General features: G+C 59.6%; 1 protein-coding gene across 1 annotated transcript in view; it reads left to right on the top strand.

Annotated features, from left to right (window-relative positions):
• The window catches only part of LOC112992644 (arf-GAP with GTPase, ANK repeat and PH domain-containing protein 3-like), a 105,503-nt gene that overhangs the window by 77,593 nt on the left and 10,533 nt on the right, over positions 1-17,377 (top strand). Inside the window, exons 12-13 of the mRNA XM_064505529.1 lie at positions 8,222-8,395; positions 12,319-12,480. Of these exons, the coding sequence (XP_064361599.1) occupies positions 8,222-8,395; positions 12,319-12,480 (336 nt within the window). The remainder of the gene's footprint in view (positions 1-8,221; positions 8,396-12,318; positions 12,481-17,377) is intronic.

Raw genomic sequence — 17,377 nt, 5'->3', positions numbered from 1 at the left:
GTTGTCAGGTGGAGGTGCCCACCTGGTTCCCCCGCAGGGACTTCAGCGCCTCGGCTGAGGAGAGGAGGACTGGCACTGCACGCCGTGCCGGCGAGCCGCTTCGTTTGGGGACCCCTGCCCAGACCTGTCGTCTTTAGTCCTTTTCCCCAAGAGCGAAAGACAGGTCGCTTTCCTTGTCTCTCATAGCTGCTTTATTCAAAACAGCCCTTGCATCTTGGTTGCTTCTTCCAGCACAGATCCAGATGTTGAGCTCGTGATAATTCCTGTATTTCTCTTTTTTTCCCCCCCTGTTCTGATCTCTGAGGTACGATGTGGAAATGCAGCAGGGTCTCCCTCCCCTCCGTGAGACCTGTTCTGCATTTACACTTCAGCTGTGCTCCGTGCTTGGTCTGCTGCTGGCTGAAACGGCTGCCTCGTCCACAGCATCTTGGACGTTGTTACAGTATTTTTTAGGTCACGAATCATGAGAATAGTCACTGTTCATACGTCTTATCAAGCTCCTAATCTCTAACTTTTACGTTTCCATGGAGACTCTACGTAACATACAAATGCAAGTGATGGATTTAGTATTTGAAGCTCGTTTCCCAACTCACCTTCCCCTCTTTTTGCTAGTTTTAGGAGCCTGTATTACCATGCTTGCACAAGGGGATATGGAAAAAGGTAACCAGCATAATTAAAGGCAGTGAAAGGTTTTTCAAGTTTATTAGGAACCAAGGAATCCTAAAAAGATGCGTCGATTCATCACTATATGGAAATTGTAGAATGATTACTAAAGAATTAAGAAACAAGGACTGTTCAGTAAATACCTCTGGTATTTGAGAAAAAGCAAGATGGTTTATCTTATCACAGAATGATGATGAATTCTTCACATTCCAGCTGTAATTAGGAAGCATATTAAGCAGCAGGTAGGAAATTCAGACATATTCAAATCAGCAAGTATGAATTACTTAATTCAGGAATTTCAGAAGATCTGGTCAAAGTCTTTCTCAGCTGTTGTTGGTGACTCTCCATTTCGGAGTGGGGAGAAATTCCGGAGGGCTTCAGTTCCAGGTCCACAGTCCGAGAACGAAAGTGGTAGGTTGTGAAAGGTTCAGAGAACAGCTGCTAGAACAATTAAATGATTGTAAAATACACCTTATAGTGAGAGATTCAAGGAGCTCAGTTTGTTTAGTTTATCGAAGAAAAGCTTAAGAGATTATTTCAACACCATCTGTAAGTACCTACACAGCAATAGAAATTTGAAAATAGAGGGCTTTTTATCAGACAAAGAAGTAGCAATGGCGAATAGCTGAAGCAAGACCATTCAGACTAGAAGGAAGGTGCAAATTTCAGCAGTGAGGGTGATTAACCATTGGAACAGCTTATCAGAATCGCTGTGATTTCTCTGTCACTGGCAATACCGTAATCAAGATTGGAAGATTTTCTAAAAGATATGTTGTAGTTCAGGCAGGAATAAATCAGTGAAAGTCCTGTGATGTAATTTTATGTCGTGCAGCACAGATGAGGCATTCGCAGGGCTCCTGGCCGTGCCCGCGTCCCCTGTCCGGAGCCCCTCACGCCCTTCTGGCTGGGTCCTCCCGTGGCCGCATCCCTCACGTCGCCCTTTCTTGGCGCTGCGGCTGCGCCGTGGGCGGATGCGGCACGCTCCCGCCGGCTCGGCTTGCCCTGGGTGGGAACGTGCTCCAGCCCCGGCCCCAGCGCAGGACGGAGCGGGAGCGGGTCGCTGCGGCTCCCCTGCAGCTTGAGCGCTCCTGGTTTCGGAGGGTTTTAGGGGCAGCCCTCGCAGCCGTGCCTGCGTGCTCTGCTCTGCTCTGCTGCGTTCCTGCTGGGTCCGCGTCGAGTCAGCCACCGTCCGAACTGACGGTGACTTGTGCCAGTTTGACTTCTCACCGGCGGAGAAACGTGCCCGTGATGACAGTATGGAACGATAACCCCGGCACGGTCAGCTCGTCCTGTGCTGCTGGAGGCACCTCGATTTTCGGTCCTCAAAGGGACGTCTGGGCTGTGCAGAGCTGTCTCTGCAGGCGGGGTGGGTACCTCGCCACATACTAGCTTTGGCAATAGCTGGGGTGTTACATAATCACTTATCCAAGTGCATTTGTCCGAAAATTTGTTCTCCGAGTGCAGTGCTAAGAAGGGAGAGAGGTTCCCCCTGTGTCAGAGCATCTGCGAAGCCCGGTGAAAGGCAGGGGCTCCCGCTGTGTGCAAGCTGGCAGGTCCTGATGGCCTTGCTCAGAAGCAGGGCTGGGAAACCTCCGTCGCCTGCAGTTTCTGTCGGTGCTTTCACACAGATACTCGCTGTTGACAGAGCTGGAAGGGCATCTGTCATCTCTGAGCCTGCCCCGCTGTGCCCGAGAGTTGCGTAGGTGCTTGGTGTTGCCATCTCCCAGGAAGAGCTTGCGGTTGATGGCTTCCAAATGACATGTCTCCATCCCCAGCACTTCTGGCTGGTGAGCGCTAGCTGGTGTATTTTGGGCTCGTTGCTGGTAGGAACTGCTCGAGAGGAGAGAACTGCATATATTTTCAGCAAAGCAGCATGCAGCACTTTGTTCACAAAACCCAACCTGATTAGTCGCCTCGGAGTCTGACCCTCTGCCTGGTGGGATGGGGCCAGCTGCAAGGTGCTCCCGGGACAGCCGCATTCCTGTGCTCCCGGCCGCCGATCTCCCGTTGGAGAAGAAGGGTGAGTTATGTCTTTAGCAGCAGGGATTTTGCAGGCAGTCAGCTTCACCAGGCTGCTGGCTTTCCACCCCCCCCGCCCAAGAACCGGTTGGTCTCTGGGAGCTGAAGAGTCTCCCACCGGCTGGAGCTGGGTGTCCCTCCAGGCCACCTCCTCTGCCGCCCGCAAGCCGTGCTTCGGAGGCCGGCGCTGCCGGGGCTGCCTCCCTCGCGCCCCTCTGGGGAGGCTTTCGAGACGTGGCCCGGCTGCAGATGCCAACAGAACGCTTTAGATTCTGTGCACTGACGTGAGTTCAACTGTCGTTTTCTAATGGCAACAAACGCGTAGCAGTCGGCAGCAGATACCTTGACGTGCGGCTGGGGCATGCTGGCTGCCGGCTCTGTGGGCCGTGGTCAGGCAGACAGCGAGCAGCTCTAGCGCGCAGTGTGCTGACTGTGCGTGCTGTTAGCCTGTTGCAGTCCAAAGGAAAACAGGCGTTCCCTAGCCTCCGGGTGACTTCAGGGGAGGTCTCCAGTACCATCTCACGCCATCCGGTAGCTGCTTCCAGCTGCCTGGGGGAAGCGTGCCTGCTCCCACGGCACAGGAAAGCCTGGCACTTAGCAAAATGGCCTGTGCTGTCCTGGGCCGCTGACCAAGAGTGGATCCCCAAAGTGACGTCCAGCTTGTGCCGCTTTAAAGTTCAGGGTGCCCCAGCCCCCAGGGGTGTCTTTTGGTTACTCTTTTGAGGCTCCTCTGTGGGGGTCGTCGCTGCGTAACCAGAGCATCTTCTGCCGATGCATTAGGCAGCGTGACTACGTGTGCCGCGTGTTGCTTTTCCGCACGCTCTCCCCAGGGTGAATCATGCACTGAAGAATCTTGTTTCAGTCGGGTCTTACAGTTTGCCTAGAATGTTTTGCGACGACACACTGCGCTGTAATTAGGAGAGACGAGATGGGACAAAGCTGCGTCCCTTGCGCTTGGAGAGTGGTGAATTCTGCGACAAGCGTTAGTTTCTGGAGGTCTGGGCTCCTGTCCTGGCAGCCCCGGGGAAGCTGGGTGAGCTGCGGTTGGTCGTGCTAAGGCAGTGTGAGTGTTGGTTATGACTGTGTCAGTTATGACTGTTCTTGATCCTGGGTCCGTAAAGAATCTCTTAGATATTCCTGACCTAGGGCCTGAAATTCCTTAAAGGGCCTTACACTTGGCTGGTTACGCTGTAAGAAGTTAGCATAAAACGCGGGGGGGGGTTGATGTGCTTCCAGCAGTGCATGTCTCTGGGAGATGTAAAGACGTACAAGGAGTCGTATCTGAGGCAGACTGCGCGCCTGGCTAGCCTCCTGCCCTTTCCCCAGGAATGGCCCCAAGCCAGCTGCCACCCCTGCGTCGCTGTGCCGGTGTTGCTTCACACGCAGATAAGTAGTGTTTTGGGGTGATCCAGCTGAGGAGCGATGGCAGCGTGAACGGCTGAGGCCAGGTTGTGTCCACCGGCTGAGGCCACGTCTGCTTGTTCAGGCAAAGACGGTGACCCGTCCATAGCTAACTGTGCTGTGCCGGAACGTAGTGTCAGTGGAGAAACTGAGACTGAGCCCAACTCTGGACAACACTGATGTGTTCATTAGTCTTGGCCTTTGGATTTCACTGAAGCAGCAAACTTTCCAAAGCGTTTCCCCTGCCAACCTCGCTTCTGCCTTGCTCGGGTTCAGATGATCTTCTCCAGCCAAGCCGTCCTGACGGTGGTGGTGGTGCAGCTGATGGGATGAAGCAGAGGCCGAGCGGTATTTCTCTGCCGTCTGACCAGGTGTGCTATCGGCCACCCCTTAGTGCTGAATAAACCCAGCAAGAGAGAACTGTTTCCTTTGAGCTAGCAGCAGGGAGGGAGGCTAATGATGTGCAGACGTTTTTACGTTGCAGTCTGCTGTGTGCGTTGGACAAGGCAGGATGAACCTTCATGACCATCCCCTTTCTCTGGTCGAAACGGCAGTATTCCTTGGCTGACAGCGTCAAACGCAGCAAAGGGGTTAGGCCAGCAGTAATCACTGATATCTGTCCTGTGTCTGCTGGTGCACGGAGCACATCCCTGCGTGCAGCCGACGCGGTCTCTCTTCCGCGTCCTGGCCAAAGGCAGGCTCCAGCCCTCGCTGTGCCCGGCTCCCAAGGGGGCGGTTCGATGCTGGTGGCAGGAGGTAGAGCTGATGGGTACAGGCTTGTTTTCTTCGTTGCTGGATTATGGCGTCTTCAAGGAGGAGAAGGAATAGTCTTTTCCTGAATGAGGCTGTGGATATTTCTGTGTTGCTCCCATTTAAAAAAAAGTGTGATGTAGCAGATCCATTCACTTTGTGTCATTATCACTGGCAGTCTCTGTTAGCTCAGGACAGCAGGACGCAGGATGTGTGCCGTTAGATTAGCAGGGTTAGTGGGAATGGATAGCCACCTCTGCTTTTCTGTACCTCTTCCCCCTTGAATTATTTTTTAAGGGGTTGTGTATGAGGTCCTAGGTGAGGAATCATGCCAGCGTTGCGCAGGAGGTGTGCGTGCTTCCCGGTTCTGCAGGACGCACCTCGTGCACGTTTGGGATCACGTTTGGCTTTTCAGCTGTGTTGGTGCTGCGGCTCGGTCCTGCGGCGGTGAAGTAGTTGCAGGGTTCCTCCTTCACTGGTGCTTGCAGCTGAGGACCCCCCGCTCGGTGCAGACATCCTTCTCATTACGGTGTGATCCAGATCCCCTGGAAACCAGTAAGCACCTTCCCGGGGTTGTCTGGATCGAGCCCCTTAGTTCCAGAGTGCACATCTTCGCGCTCTCTGCTGACTAAATTTTGTCGTGTTTTTGTTACCGCACTTTTCAAAACCATGCAGCCCTGTATGATACCTTCATCTCCTTGGTGCTGGCAGTGCTTCCAACTTAACGTCACACAGAAATTTCACCAGAACACATACCGTTTTGCCCAAATCACTATTGAAAATGTTAAATTAGATTTGTCCAAAGATCCTCAAGTGACTCTGCGAATGATCTCCTTCCCGTCTGATAATACCTGTTTTTGTTACCTCACCTTTATCCGGGTCTGTGCCCATCCACGCGTTAATGAAGAACTTCTGCTTTGCCTGGTCTTGAGCCTTTTGCCCGGTCGTTCTGCCAGCGTCCACTCTTGGAACAACGATGTTTACTGTCGTGTGATCAATTAGGCTTTGCTTAGAGAGGCATCATGAAGCCTTGCCTGCTGGTGAGGTCGCACTAACGTGTCTGCATGAATCTCTTTTTCACATTTTGAGGAAACAGTGGTTGGAAGGACGTTGCTCGAGGGGCTGTGGGCAGGTTCAGAGAGAGCTCAGCTCCTGGAGGCTTCGGCTCGGAGAGGGAGGTCGTGTTTTACGTGCAGCCTCTTGTTTACCTTCCGCTTTGCTCTCCCAACCTAAAGGGGCCGTTTCAAGTGGCGGTCGGTGGCGTCACTTCCAGGGGGATGCCGGCCGTCACTGCCTTTCCCCGCGCACCCTGCGCTGTCACACATCCGGGGGGTCCCGGCGGGGGGGGGCACAGCTGGAGGGCAGCTTGGCCTCCGGGCAGACCGTCGTGCCGGCGGTGCCGTCCCCGTCCCGTCCCGTCCCCGTCCCGTCCCGGGGGAGCAGCGTCGTCCCCGCTCCGCAGCAGCCAGCTCCCTCCCGCGAGCAGGCGAGAGGAGATGGATGCAGCAGGCAGGAGCGGAGTGCCAGCTAATTACCCTTCCGAGTGTGTCTTGTAAATTAAGGGCTAATTAGAGGCAAAGTCAGTGTCATGGTTTTACACGTGTTTCTGTGGCGCTGAACAAGGGGAAGGGAGGGGGGAGCGTGCAGCAGCCCGTCTCCCAGCAGACGGGCCCGCGATTCCCAGTGCCCGCCCGCGCCCGGGCAGGGGACGTGGTGGTGCCGGGCAGGGGGACGCGGCGGTGCCGGGCAGCACGGGCTGGGGGACGTGGCGGTGCCGGGCAGCAGGGGATGGGGACAGGACTGGGCAGGGGCAGGGGGACGTGGCAGTGCCGGGCAGCAGGGGATGGGGACAGGACTGGGCAGGGGCAGGGGGACGTGGCAGTGCCGGGCAGCAGGGGATGGGGACAGGACTGGGCAGGGGCAGGGGGACGCGGCGGTGCCAGGCAGCACGGGCTGGGGGACGTGGCGGTGCCGGGCAGCAGGGGATGGGGACAGGACTGGGCAGGGGCAGGGGGACGTGGCAGCACCGGGGACAGGACCGAGCCGTCCCCCCGCCGCTGCGAGCGCTGAGCCCACGGTGTGCACAGTGGGACGGGCGGCCAGGGCTCGCGGAGGGGCTCCTGGCAGGGGAAGGCGGGCCGTGGCCCGGGCTGGTGCTGCGGTGCGGACCGGGGCTCTGCTGCCTGTGCGGGGCCCGGACACGGGGCGCGGGAGATGGACCGGAGGAGCCGGCTTCCGCAGCTCCGGCCCGGGGGAGGGACCCGCTCGCCCGCTGCTGCTCGCGGCTCTTCCCAGGGCGCTGGCGCAGCGGGGAGGGCGCAGGGAGGTGCTGGTGGTGGGCAGACGGGGGTGATCCCCCCCCCCCCCCCGGGCTGCTCCGCAGCAGATCGCCTGCAGCCTTGGGCAGCAAGGTTTCCGCTCCCTCTCAAGACTGCTGTTTGCTAGTCCGAAAATTTTGGATATTCCTGTGATGCAGCAACACCTGACCCAGTCTGGGTCTCTCAGTGATCCTGCCCTCCCTGGCTGCCCCTAGTCCCGAAACCGTGCGTCTCCCAGGGGCTCGAGCTCCGGGGCGGCAGCTCAGGGGCTTCCAGGCGGGGGGAGGCCCCACCTCCCCCTCCGCTCCCCTGCTTTCCCCTCCGTGCTCGCCGTCTCGTTCTGCATTTACTTTCGGTGCCTCCAGCACGTCTGTGGTTCTAGCTAGGGAGACACGAGCAGTAAAGATGAGGAGTGACGATGGGCGCCGGGGTTGTGGGGTGAACTTGGGTTTGTCCCGGTGCCTTGAGGCCGCGGCGAGGGCTGTGAGCAGGCCACGAGCTCCAGCTCCGAGCTCTGGTGGAGGCAGGAGCCGTGTCCGGATGCCGGTGTGGGGTGTCGCAAGGGGGGAGTTTGCTGGGGGAGGCGATGGGGACTGTGTGTACGTGTGCATGTGTGTGTGCATGCGTGTGCGTGTGTGTGTGTGCATACGTGTGCATGCGTGTGCGTGTGATGGGAGCCCCGCTGAGGCACGCTGGCCGCATGTACGGAGGTGTCTGCCCAGGGGAGAGGAGCCAGGCAGGAATCGGCGTCTGGCTGGGACGTGCCGTGTGTCCGGGCCAGAGCTGCCCCTTGGGAGCCCCGCACGCGGCTGGCTCAGCTCCCGGCCAGCCGGGCGTTTTGGGGGGCCGAGGCGCGACCTGCCACGCGGGGTCTGCCACTGAGATACGCTGCGTGCTGGGCAGTGCTCTCCGCTCGGGCGGCCCGTTGCGGGTGACGGGCTGGCGCCCCTCGGGCCAGGAGACCTGCAGGGTCCCGGGGACGTGTCACGGCGGGTGCAGCACAGCCCTTCCTCGCTCCGCTGTGCCCCGGGGCAGCAGCAGCGTGCGCTGAGCTCGCGGCTCTCTTGCAGGCGCCCCGCACTCGGCCAGCAGCACCTCGCTGCACTCGGAGCGCTCCCTCAGCGGCATCAACCTGGTGGGCTTCAGCTCCAAGCCGGACGGCATGCACCAGCGCTCCTACTCCGTCTCCAGTGCCGACCAGTGGAACGAGGCCGTGGCCGTCCCCAGCGGCTGCCCCAACCCCCGTGAGTAGCTCCTCTGGCCCCCATCCTCCCAGCTGCACCGGGTTGGGGGGGCAAGGGGGGGGGTATTTGGCACCCAGGGCTGCGGCAGCCCGGGGTTGGTTCGGCGTGTTGGCAGCCTGGGGGGTCTCGTCGGACCGTGCCCCTTCGGCAGGGCCGGCTGGGCGGGGGGTGCCGGGGGGGGATGCACCTTCCCCGGGGGGAGCAGCCTCCCCCAGCCGACGGGTGCTGCGAGCTCCCCTCCGCCGTCCGCGCGGCTCCCCGGGCGAGGGGTGACCAGCGCCTTCTCCCACCCCTGCTCCTCGCCAGCCCCCCGGCCCCCAGATTTGGGGGCAGCTGAAGGAACGGGAGTCATTGCTCTCCCGCGCGCACGCCGCCCGCGTCCCGCCCCCTCCCCCACGCTCGCTCGCTCTCTCTGATGTTTCAGGACAGTTGAGTGAATTAAAATAATTCATACATTTCCCAACGTAGCCACTTTGCCGAATTGGAAAATAAATGCTTTTGTGCTGCATTCATCACTCCTTCGTTCCTGGCTCTGCCGCCGCACTAAAAAAGCAGTTAAATGCACATCAAGAGTGGAGGAGCCATTTCCATGCCTGCTCGCCCCTTGTAGTTCTCATTAGCGCGGCAGCCGCCCCCCCGCTCGGTCCCAGGGGCTTTCGCAGTTTAAAGAGAGCCTCTTTATGATCATTACCGGAGTCCGACTGTGCGGGCGCCATTTGCAGCTGAGGAGGCTCCTCATTTGTAACTGTGAAAAACTATCAATTTCAGCGCGCCTGATGCAGCGGCTCCATCATTGGCCCCATCAGCTCCCTGCTGGAAGCGAATTAATCAGACTGTTACTGCTGATGGGGCAGCGCAGGCGACGGGAGCGGAAGGGCGCAGCTCTGAGCAGTAATGTGCCGGCAGCCCTCGCCCCCGCCCCGCGCGCGGACGCGGCCACGGCGGGGCCGGCATCGCTGCTCCGCGCCGGCGGAAGCGGGGTGCGGGAGCGCGGCCGCTGCTCCACCCGCCCGGGGAGCGGCACCGTGCCGGGGGGCTGCTGCCCGGCGCCCGGACCCTTCCCACCCACGTCCTCCGAGCTGCGTGCGCTGCCCTCGTGCAGCCGGCACCGCGCGCGTCCCTCCGTGCACGGCGCGGCTCATCCCTCCGTGGGGCCGGCGGAGCGGGCTGCCCCGGCGCGGTCCCGGTCGGTGCAGGGAGCGCGCTGCCCCTCCGCTCCAGGAACCCACCCGTGCTTGCCGCCCCCCCCCAGGCAACCTGTTCCCTGCGCGGTAACGCAGCGGTTGATGCAGGCAGCAGCAAGCTGCCGCGGCTTCTCCCGGCGGCACGCAGGGGCGAGGTGTCGACGCGGTGCCGCTGCTACGTCCCCGGCACCGGGAGCTGCCCGCCGGCTCCCCGGGGAGCCCCGCTGCGCAGGCAGCCGTGCACCGGCCCCACGGCACTGCGGCTGGGGCCGCCCGCCCCGCTGCTACCCCTCCGGACCGGCGGGGAGGGGGTGCTGGGGGTCCGCCGCTGCTGGGGCTTCCTCGGGGCTCCTGGCGCAGCGGCGTAGCTGGTTGCCCGCTTGGAGCTGGGCAGCCTGTCACCCGTGCTTTGGCAGGGGAAACAGCGATCTGCTCCCTGCCCGCGTCCCTATCCCGTCCTGGGGCTGCTAGGAAAGGTCGGCGCTGGGGGGAAACCCCGGGCCTCGGCCCTGGGGCCGGGCAGCCGAAGGAAGCGCACCCGCACCCGGCCGGGCCACGCTCCGCGCTCCTTGCGCTCCGTTGTGCTGCTCGGTCTGCGCAGCCCGGATCCGACTTTCTCCTCTGTATTTCCAGCTGTGAACTGCAGGGTAGGGTGAGGAGTATTCCTGCTTGGAGCCAAACAGTTTCTCGGATACTTGCAGGGATGCGCAGAGGATGCAGGCTGATGTTCAGCAGCGGGGGATGAACCGTCCCCTTCGGCTGCAGCTTGCAGAGGTGCGGGGCAGGCGGTGCGGCTCGCGTCCACGCGCTGCAGCACGTTTCGTGTGTGTCCTTTCGGGAGGGCCGTTAGGGCCCACCTGCGAGGGCCGAGGAGCTGCCTTAACCTCAGGGCGGCCGAGGAAGGAGCCAGGAGGCACCGCACGTGTCCGGAAGGATTCCAGCTGCAGGCTCCCGTGGGAGATGGGGCCTGGAAGTCCTTGGATGGGTCCGAGGACCTCGCCTCTGTGGTGCCGGGGAAGCAGGGGGAACAGTCTATGTCTGAAAAGCCGTACCCGATCTCAGGGAGGGGGTGCGTTTCGGTCTTCCCCATCCCGTTGCAGTCCCGTCCCCATCCCGTTAGGGGCCCTGGAAGCCCCCAGACCCCCCGCCGTGGCCTTCAGCCGCCGGGCAGGGGCAGAGCGGGGACGTCGGGGAGGTCGGCTTGCGCGGGCGGGGGGTGCCGGGCCCCCGCAGCGTGCTGCGGTGCCGGAGGGGCGGCGGGCAGGCGGGAGCGCCACGTGTAGCCCCACGCCGGGAAAGTTCAGGTCCCCTGCGACCCCCGCGCTGAGACGTGTGCTCCTCACACCTGCTCTGCAAAGTCCTGCTGGATCATATTAGTAACTTATATATATAAAAATGGAGTCTAATTTATTAGATTTATCTCTCCTAATTGTCAACTATGAACCATTTCCCGGTGGATACGTGGCAGCAGAAAACCCCTGCCAGTATGTGTCAAATGTAGCAGGAATCAGAGGAGGAAGAGCTGTGATGCTGCGTCCTCTCCCAGCCCTGACCGGGGGGACACATCGGCTGCGATCCCAGACTTTCAGATGGGACTGCCCCTCGCTGCTGGCTGCAGCCCTCTCCGTCCCGCTGCTAGACGTCTGTCTGACCAGCCTGGCTTTACTGAGCCCGGCTGGAAAGGCAGAGCAGGAACCAGGCTGGCGAGGGAGACGGGGCTCGCCGAGTCGCCGGCAGCCCCGGCTGTTAGAGGGTGCTGCCCTCGTTAGACGCTGATTGCTTTCTTAATTTCAGGTGCTGCCGAACATGGAAATTAGCGGTTGGGAGCCGAAGGGAGACGTGAGGTTACCGCAGGGAGGGCAGGGAGCTGCCCCGGGCAGGAGTGCCGTGGGTGCTGAGCCGCCGGCCGCGTCCTCGGGGCGGGGGACCCCGGCGAGGCAGGAGCGCTTTTCGGAGAGGGTTAACGGTGCAGCGAGGCTCCTGCGCCTCGCCGCCTTCCCCGGAGTCTGCATTTTTATGCTGATTGGAAGCCTGCGCTGTGTGTGCTGCTGAAATTGAATGTCAGGCTTTTGATTTTGTTGCTGGTCTCTAATGAAATTTGACATTTAATGGTGAGTGCAGCGGCAGCGTGTGTGTGTGTGATCGGAGCTTGATTAGCGCGCTCTAATTGACAGTAATTAGGCAGCTCCCTGATTGTTTCTAATTCTGCTATTAATTGTAAGGAACAGTATGATTGAGGATAAATTTGGTGCGTTGCTGCTGGGGATGCAGCTTCTCCAGCTCCGTATCGGGAGCCTATGGAGACCATCACGCTTCGGTTCCTGAGTGCGGCAGCCCCGTCCCCTCGGCTGGCAGGGCAGAGCGGCGCGGGAGGGAGGGAGAGCCGTGCCCGCCGCGGGGACGTGGGGACGCGGGGACCGGCAGCGGTCCCCGGGCATCGCCCCGGCAGACCCTCGGCCTCGCGGAGCCGCTCGTAGGGTCGCTGCGTCAGGCCGCCCCGTGCCGCGTGGCCGTCGTCCCAGCGGGGCCTGGGCGGGAGGAGTCCCCCGTCCCGGAGCCAGGCGGGCGCCGGAGCTGCCCCGGGGGACGGGACCCAGCGCGGAGGCCGTCCCGTGCAGCGGGGCCGGGCGGGGGGAGCCCGGTGGGTGCTGGCGCCGTCTCCGGGACGCTCGGCTGCCTTTAGGAAGAGCAGAGTCTCGCTGACGGCGTGTACATCCCTGTCTTGATCTTTGTTTCTAGCGAACGGCACTGCCGATTCCCTCAGCTCCAGCCCAAACGTTTCCAACGCTGCCAGCCCGAAGCTGGAGCCACCTCCGTCGCCGCACGCGAACAGGAAGAAACATCGCAGGAAAAAGAGCACGGGGACCACTCGGCCCGATGGCCCCAGCACGGCAGCAGAAGGTAGGAAAGGTCTGCTCCTCGGCGGGCAGCTCCGCCAGACCCGGAGCCTGGGGGCCCAGGAGTCCTGCTGGGTCTCGGGGACTCTGAGATCTCCTTCGCGAAGCTGCCTTGCGCTTAGCCAGAAACACCCAGCCCATCTCGATTTGCCCTTGATTTCTCACCCGCAGTGGAAGCAGGACTGCCATCATGCCTGTGACTGCATCCACTGTTAGTGGTGATGATGAAGAACTGTATTAGCAGAGCTGACAGCATACCAGGTAGTTAAGGTTGCCAGACACTTCCTACCATAAGAACCTATTTTTGCTTGCTTGTAAACTTGCCAAACTTTCATCATTTAAAACTCTTCTATACTGGGCATCTGCCTCAAGCTGGGGGTTTTTTGGAAAGGTTCATCCAAGCCAGTTGAAGAAATACACGTTGTTTTGCCTGTGCTAAATCTCCTCACGTTTTGTTGTTGTTGAGAAATTCTGATGTCTCTGTGACTTCTGAAGATGGACCTGAAGCTTGGCAGGGAGCTTGCAAAGTACAGGGAGGCACACTTTGCAGTGTCTTTGAAAATCCATCCGAAGGTGTCCAGGCAGAGGTTAGCTTGGCAGCCACATCCCCCAAAGCCTGCATCCGTGGTCATCCCCTGTAGAAAACGGGATCCTCAGTCTGTGAGAATTTGACTTTACTCTAGGTCGTCCTGCCCCGTAGCACTCGATAAGCTTTTGTAGTAAACCAAAACAAAGTTCTAATTCAGATGCCTACAGGCAGGGGAAGAGGTGAAGTACATGTGTTGGAAACAAAAGGCTGCTGTTAAAACAAAGCAGAAAATGCAGTCTGACCTGTGCTTGACAAAAGACACTGCAGCCGCCTGGCATCTTGCTCCAAATTACAGGTCAGCCTGTAGACCAGTGGCCCAGGTTGTCCATGGCAGAGCAACTCATCTTCGGTTCTCTCTCTTGCAGTCTTCATGGTGATGATCTTCATGGTGATGGTCTGCATTGGAGCTTCACAGCTCTGTTGTTCAGTCTTTCCTGTTGTAGGTGGTTTTCACCTGAAAACCACTGATTCTAGGAAAGACTTCCCCGTTGCAGTGGTTGATTCAGACATGTTGAGCATCACTGGATGTCTCATATAAAGCAAAAAGTATTAATTGTACGTACATCTTGTTAAACTGATACGTTCTTAGCTCTGATAAAGGCCATGTGTTGACTCTTTGGACACATTCCTGCCCTTCCCACATCTCCTCTCTGTTTGCAGTTTCTGGATCTCGATAGGTAGGAATGAATTCTCAGTCCCGTGCTTTGATGGAGAGAGAGACCTGTGTTCTTTACGTGTCTGAAAAGAGGAATACCAAAGAGTAGACTGACTTTACAGCTGCACGTGGGACTATGAGTGTGTGCTGAAATCATGTGACTAGTAGAGAGCTTGGAAATACTGGGGAGAGTTCAAAAGAAGGTCCCAAAATTGATTCGGGGCTGATGAACGCATTTATGACATGGACATTAAGGTATTCAACTTACCAGAATGAAGACTGAGAAGTGAAAGATTGGTGTTATCAGCACCTACAGAGAAAGAAATGTGGTCCTGCAGGACCATTCAGCATAGCTGAGAGGGGCCTAAGAAGGTGCAGAGGCTGGAATCTGAAGCTGCACAAAATGCAATATAATTTCTTAGTGGAGAAGGTAATTAAAAATGGAAACACTTTTATGAGGGAAGAGAGTGGACTAACCACTGCTCAAAGTGCTAAAATTAAATGAGTTACTTTTCTGCAAGGCGTGTTTGACCCAGCCCCTGGCAGAATTCCCTGCGCTCTGCACGCAGGTTACCACGTGAGCTCGTCGTAGCCTTCCTCTTGGCTGCCTGGTCCCGCACCTTTGGGCCATCCCAGCTCTCCTGTCATCTCGTAGGGGATCTTTTCAAGCACATGCTCGTTCTTGCTGCCCTCCCCTGTTTGGCAGTATCCTTGGGAGGCGGACCGAGGCTGCGCGTGGTGCCACGTGATGTGGATGAGGCATCGGAATATTTTCTGTTATTCCCTGCCCTTGCCCACAGTGTTTGCGGAGGTCTTGTGCTGTCTGCAGCGATAGCCAGGCCCTTTCTTGGGCTGATATAGTTAATTTCGAACCCTGTCAGGTGCTGGAGTAATGTAATTTTTTCCTACAATGTCCATTACTTCGCATTTATCAACATGGAACTTCATTTGCCGGTGAAGTGTCAGCTACCAAACTTCATTTGTCACCGCACAGCGCTTGCGCACAACTGCTGCTCCGGGCTGCCCGCAGCCTCCGGCACCAGGACTGGGAACTGAAAACGCCTCCCCAGTTATCCCCAGTACCGCTGCTGCTGGGAAACGTGGCAGTTTGCTCAACCTGCTGCAGTGCCGGGTGGGAAGAGCGTGGTGAGGATCCGGCTACGAGGGGTTACCGGACCTGGCAGAGGCAGGAGGGGCACCGCGGAGCAGATAGGGCAGTTGCGGTCTGTCACCGCGAGCCATCCTCCCTCTGTATCCCCAGCTTGAATTTAGTCTTTCCGAGTCCTTACATCCTTCTGCAGTCGGCAAGTAGGTGCAGTGTCCCCTGGCTAAGTGCTGGGTTGGCAAGCAGAGGTGGTGAGAGCCTTCTGCTCCCGGGTACGCGCTGGATCACGATGGTCCCATGCCGTGTCTAGCACATCTGCTGTGGTGTGGTGGATTTCCAGGCTTTCCAGTTGGCTTTTTAAAAACCTACTCTTGTGTTTATTTTTAGTGTGATCTACTGTATTAGGAAACCGAGCAGATTGCAAAGTCGGGCTTGCGAAGGCTGGGTCGGTGCTGCCAGCCTCACAGGCCTCCCGAACCGTCCCGTCCTGGGGAGCCAGGCTGTGCCTGGTAGAGACCCAGGGCGGCTGCGGTGGCACCTGCAAGCTGCACCTTCTCCGTGTGCTGGAGCGTTTGTGGAAGTTGGGCACTGCTTCCGTGGGGAAACGGCACTTAGAGCCTCGGGTTTGGGTCCCGCTGTAGCCAGTCTGACATTTCAGCAGCAAACAGCTTGGGAAATCACAGGATCACACAATGTTTGGGGTCGGAAGGGACCTCTGGAGATCGCCTAGTCCCAGCCCTCTGCTCCAGCAGGGTCACCTAGAGCACCTTGCCCAGGACCGTGTCCAGACGGCTTTGGAATGTCTCCAAGGATGGAGACCACACGTTCCTTTAAGGAGGGCAGTCCCTGGACCACCATATATTTGATGGGCACCGAGTCCCTCCCGGCCTGTGGCACCTTCACGGGGCCACTGGTTTGTCTCTGGGCTTGTTCCAGCACTGGAGCTGCTCCCGCGAGCTGAGGAACCGTCCCGGCTGCACCTCAGGGCGCGGGGGCTTGTCACCCGGACCGGGCAGCCTGGGGCGATGTGCGGGAGTGATCCGGGGTTGATGTCCGAGTTGTGTGTTTCCTGGGAAGCTGGGGCCAGCCGTGGACTGGCATTGCACCAGGTCACGGTCCCGCCTGACGGCCGGCGTTAGCAGTGAAACCCGGCGGTGGGTGACGAGCTCTGTGTGCGGTCCCACCCTGATGCCCTGGTGGCAGCAGCTGGCTGCTGCCGTGGACCAGGAGCTGAGCATCGCCCCACGCTACGGTCACGACTGGGAGCTGAATACTGCTCATGTCTATAAGTACGTCTGATTCGTCCCCAAATCTTCTTCTGCCGCCTTTGAGCAGAGGGTTCTTCCCTGCGGAATAAGGTGGGCGTTGTGCTCGGCGCGGTCGGCACCGTGGAGCGCGGAGGTCACCGTGCGGCGAGCGGGGCGGCCCCGGTCACCCCGCTGCAGAGCAGCCGTCGGGCCGGAGCGCGCCCAGCCGTCGCGGGCAGACGGTCCCCGGCACAGCACCGGGGTGCGGAGGAGCCACCGCGACATCGGCCCTCCTGCCTTCAGCACGGCCCAGCCCGGAGCCCGCCCGCGCGCGGGGCACGCGCGTCGCAGGTTAGCATCCTGGGAAAGTTGGTGAGGTCTGGGGATAAATTGCCATCAGTTTATCTCATTTAGGAGGTAATCAGAGCCGGGGACGTGCGGAGCAATTGAATCTTAGTTGTTCTGAAGTATCATAAATCAAACAGCTGTTGCTTTTTTACATGGTCGCATGTTAAAGAGAGCGCGGTGTCAGGTTGCTAGGGAGCATCAGCAAACTCTGGCAAGCGCGGTACCGGGCTGCCGGGAGCCTCCCCGGACCCGCGAGCGCGGCTCCGGCTGTGGGGCAGCACCCGCAGACGGGTGGCAGTGGTGGCAGGCCGTCGGGGACGTCACCGCCTCGGGGAGCAGCGCTCCGCCGGCCGTGGGGCGGCAGCCGCTGGGGAGCATCGGCGAAGGCGGCTGGTGATCCCAGCCCGGCCGGAGCTGCCCCATCCCACCGCGGGCAGGGCTGGGGCCTCTGGCCGGACCGGGGCCTCTCCCGTCCCCCGGCCTCCGGCTTCTGCTGGGGGCGGCGGGAGAGCCGGGGCCGCCGGCGCGGGCGGCAGCGGGGAGCACCTTCGCGACGCTCCCTGCACCAGCATCCCCGTGGCTGCCAGAGCTCCGGGGATAATGAACTTCTCATGTGCTTAAAGAGTGATGCAGGGTGCATGGCGAGAAGCTGACAGCCCCTTAATGCGCTTCTCAGTGGCGGCCAAACGACGCGGTTTTGTCTTTGTTTTTTAGTTTTAAAACCCACGGGAAATTGATGGCCAGTAAAGAGTTGTGTTGGGGCGATGTGCGTGATTAATACCAACTGTCAGGGGCTGTCGCAGGCCGATCTCGGCAGGCAGGAGCGCGGGGCTGAGCCGCGCTGAGCAGATTGCTGGGGATTCCAGCTGCCGCCGCTCGGCTCCCGCCTGCCCCGCGCGGCGCCCCGTGCTCCCGGCCGCCCAGCCCTGCGCTCAGCGCTAACACGTCGCTCTTGCT

This window comes from Dromaius novaehollandiae, chromosome 2 (assembly GCF_036370855.1).
Source record: "Dromaius novaehollandiae isolate bDroNov1 chromosome 2, bDroNov1.hap1, whole genome shotgun sequence".
NCBI lineage: Eukaryota > Metazoa > Chordata > Aves > Casuariiformes > Dromaiidae > Dromaius > Dromaius novaehollandiae.
The sequence above is the reverse complement of the archived record's forward strand: the minus strand, read 5'-3'. Positions and strand labels throughout refer to the sequence as shown.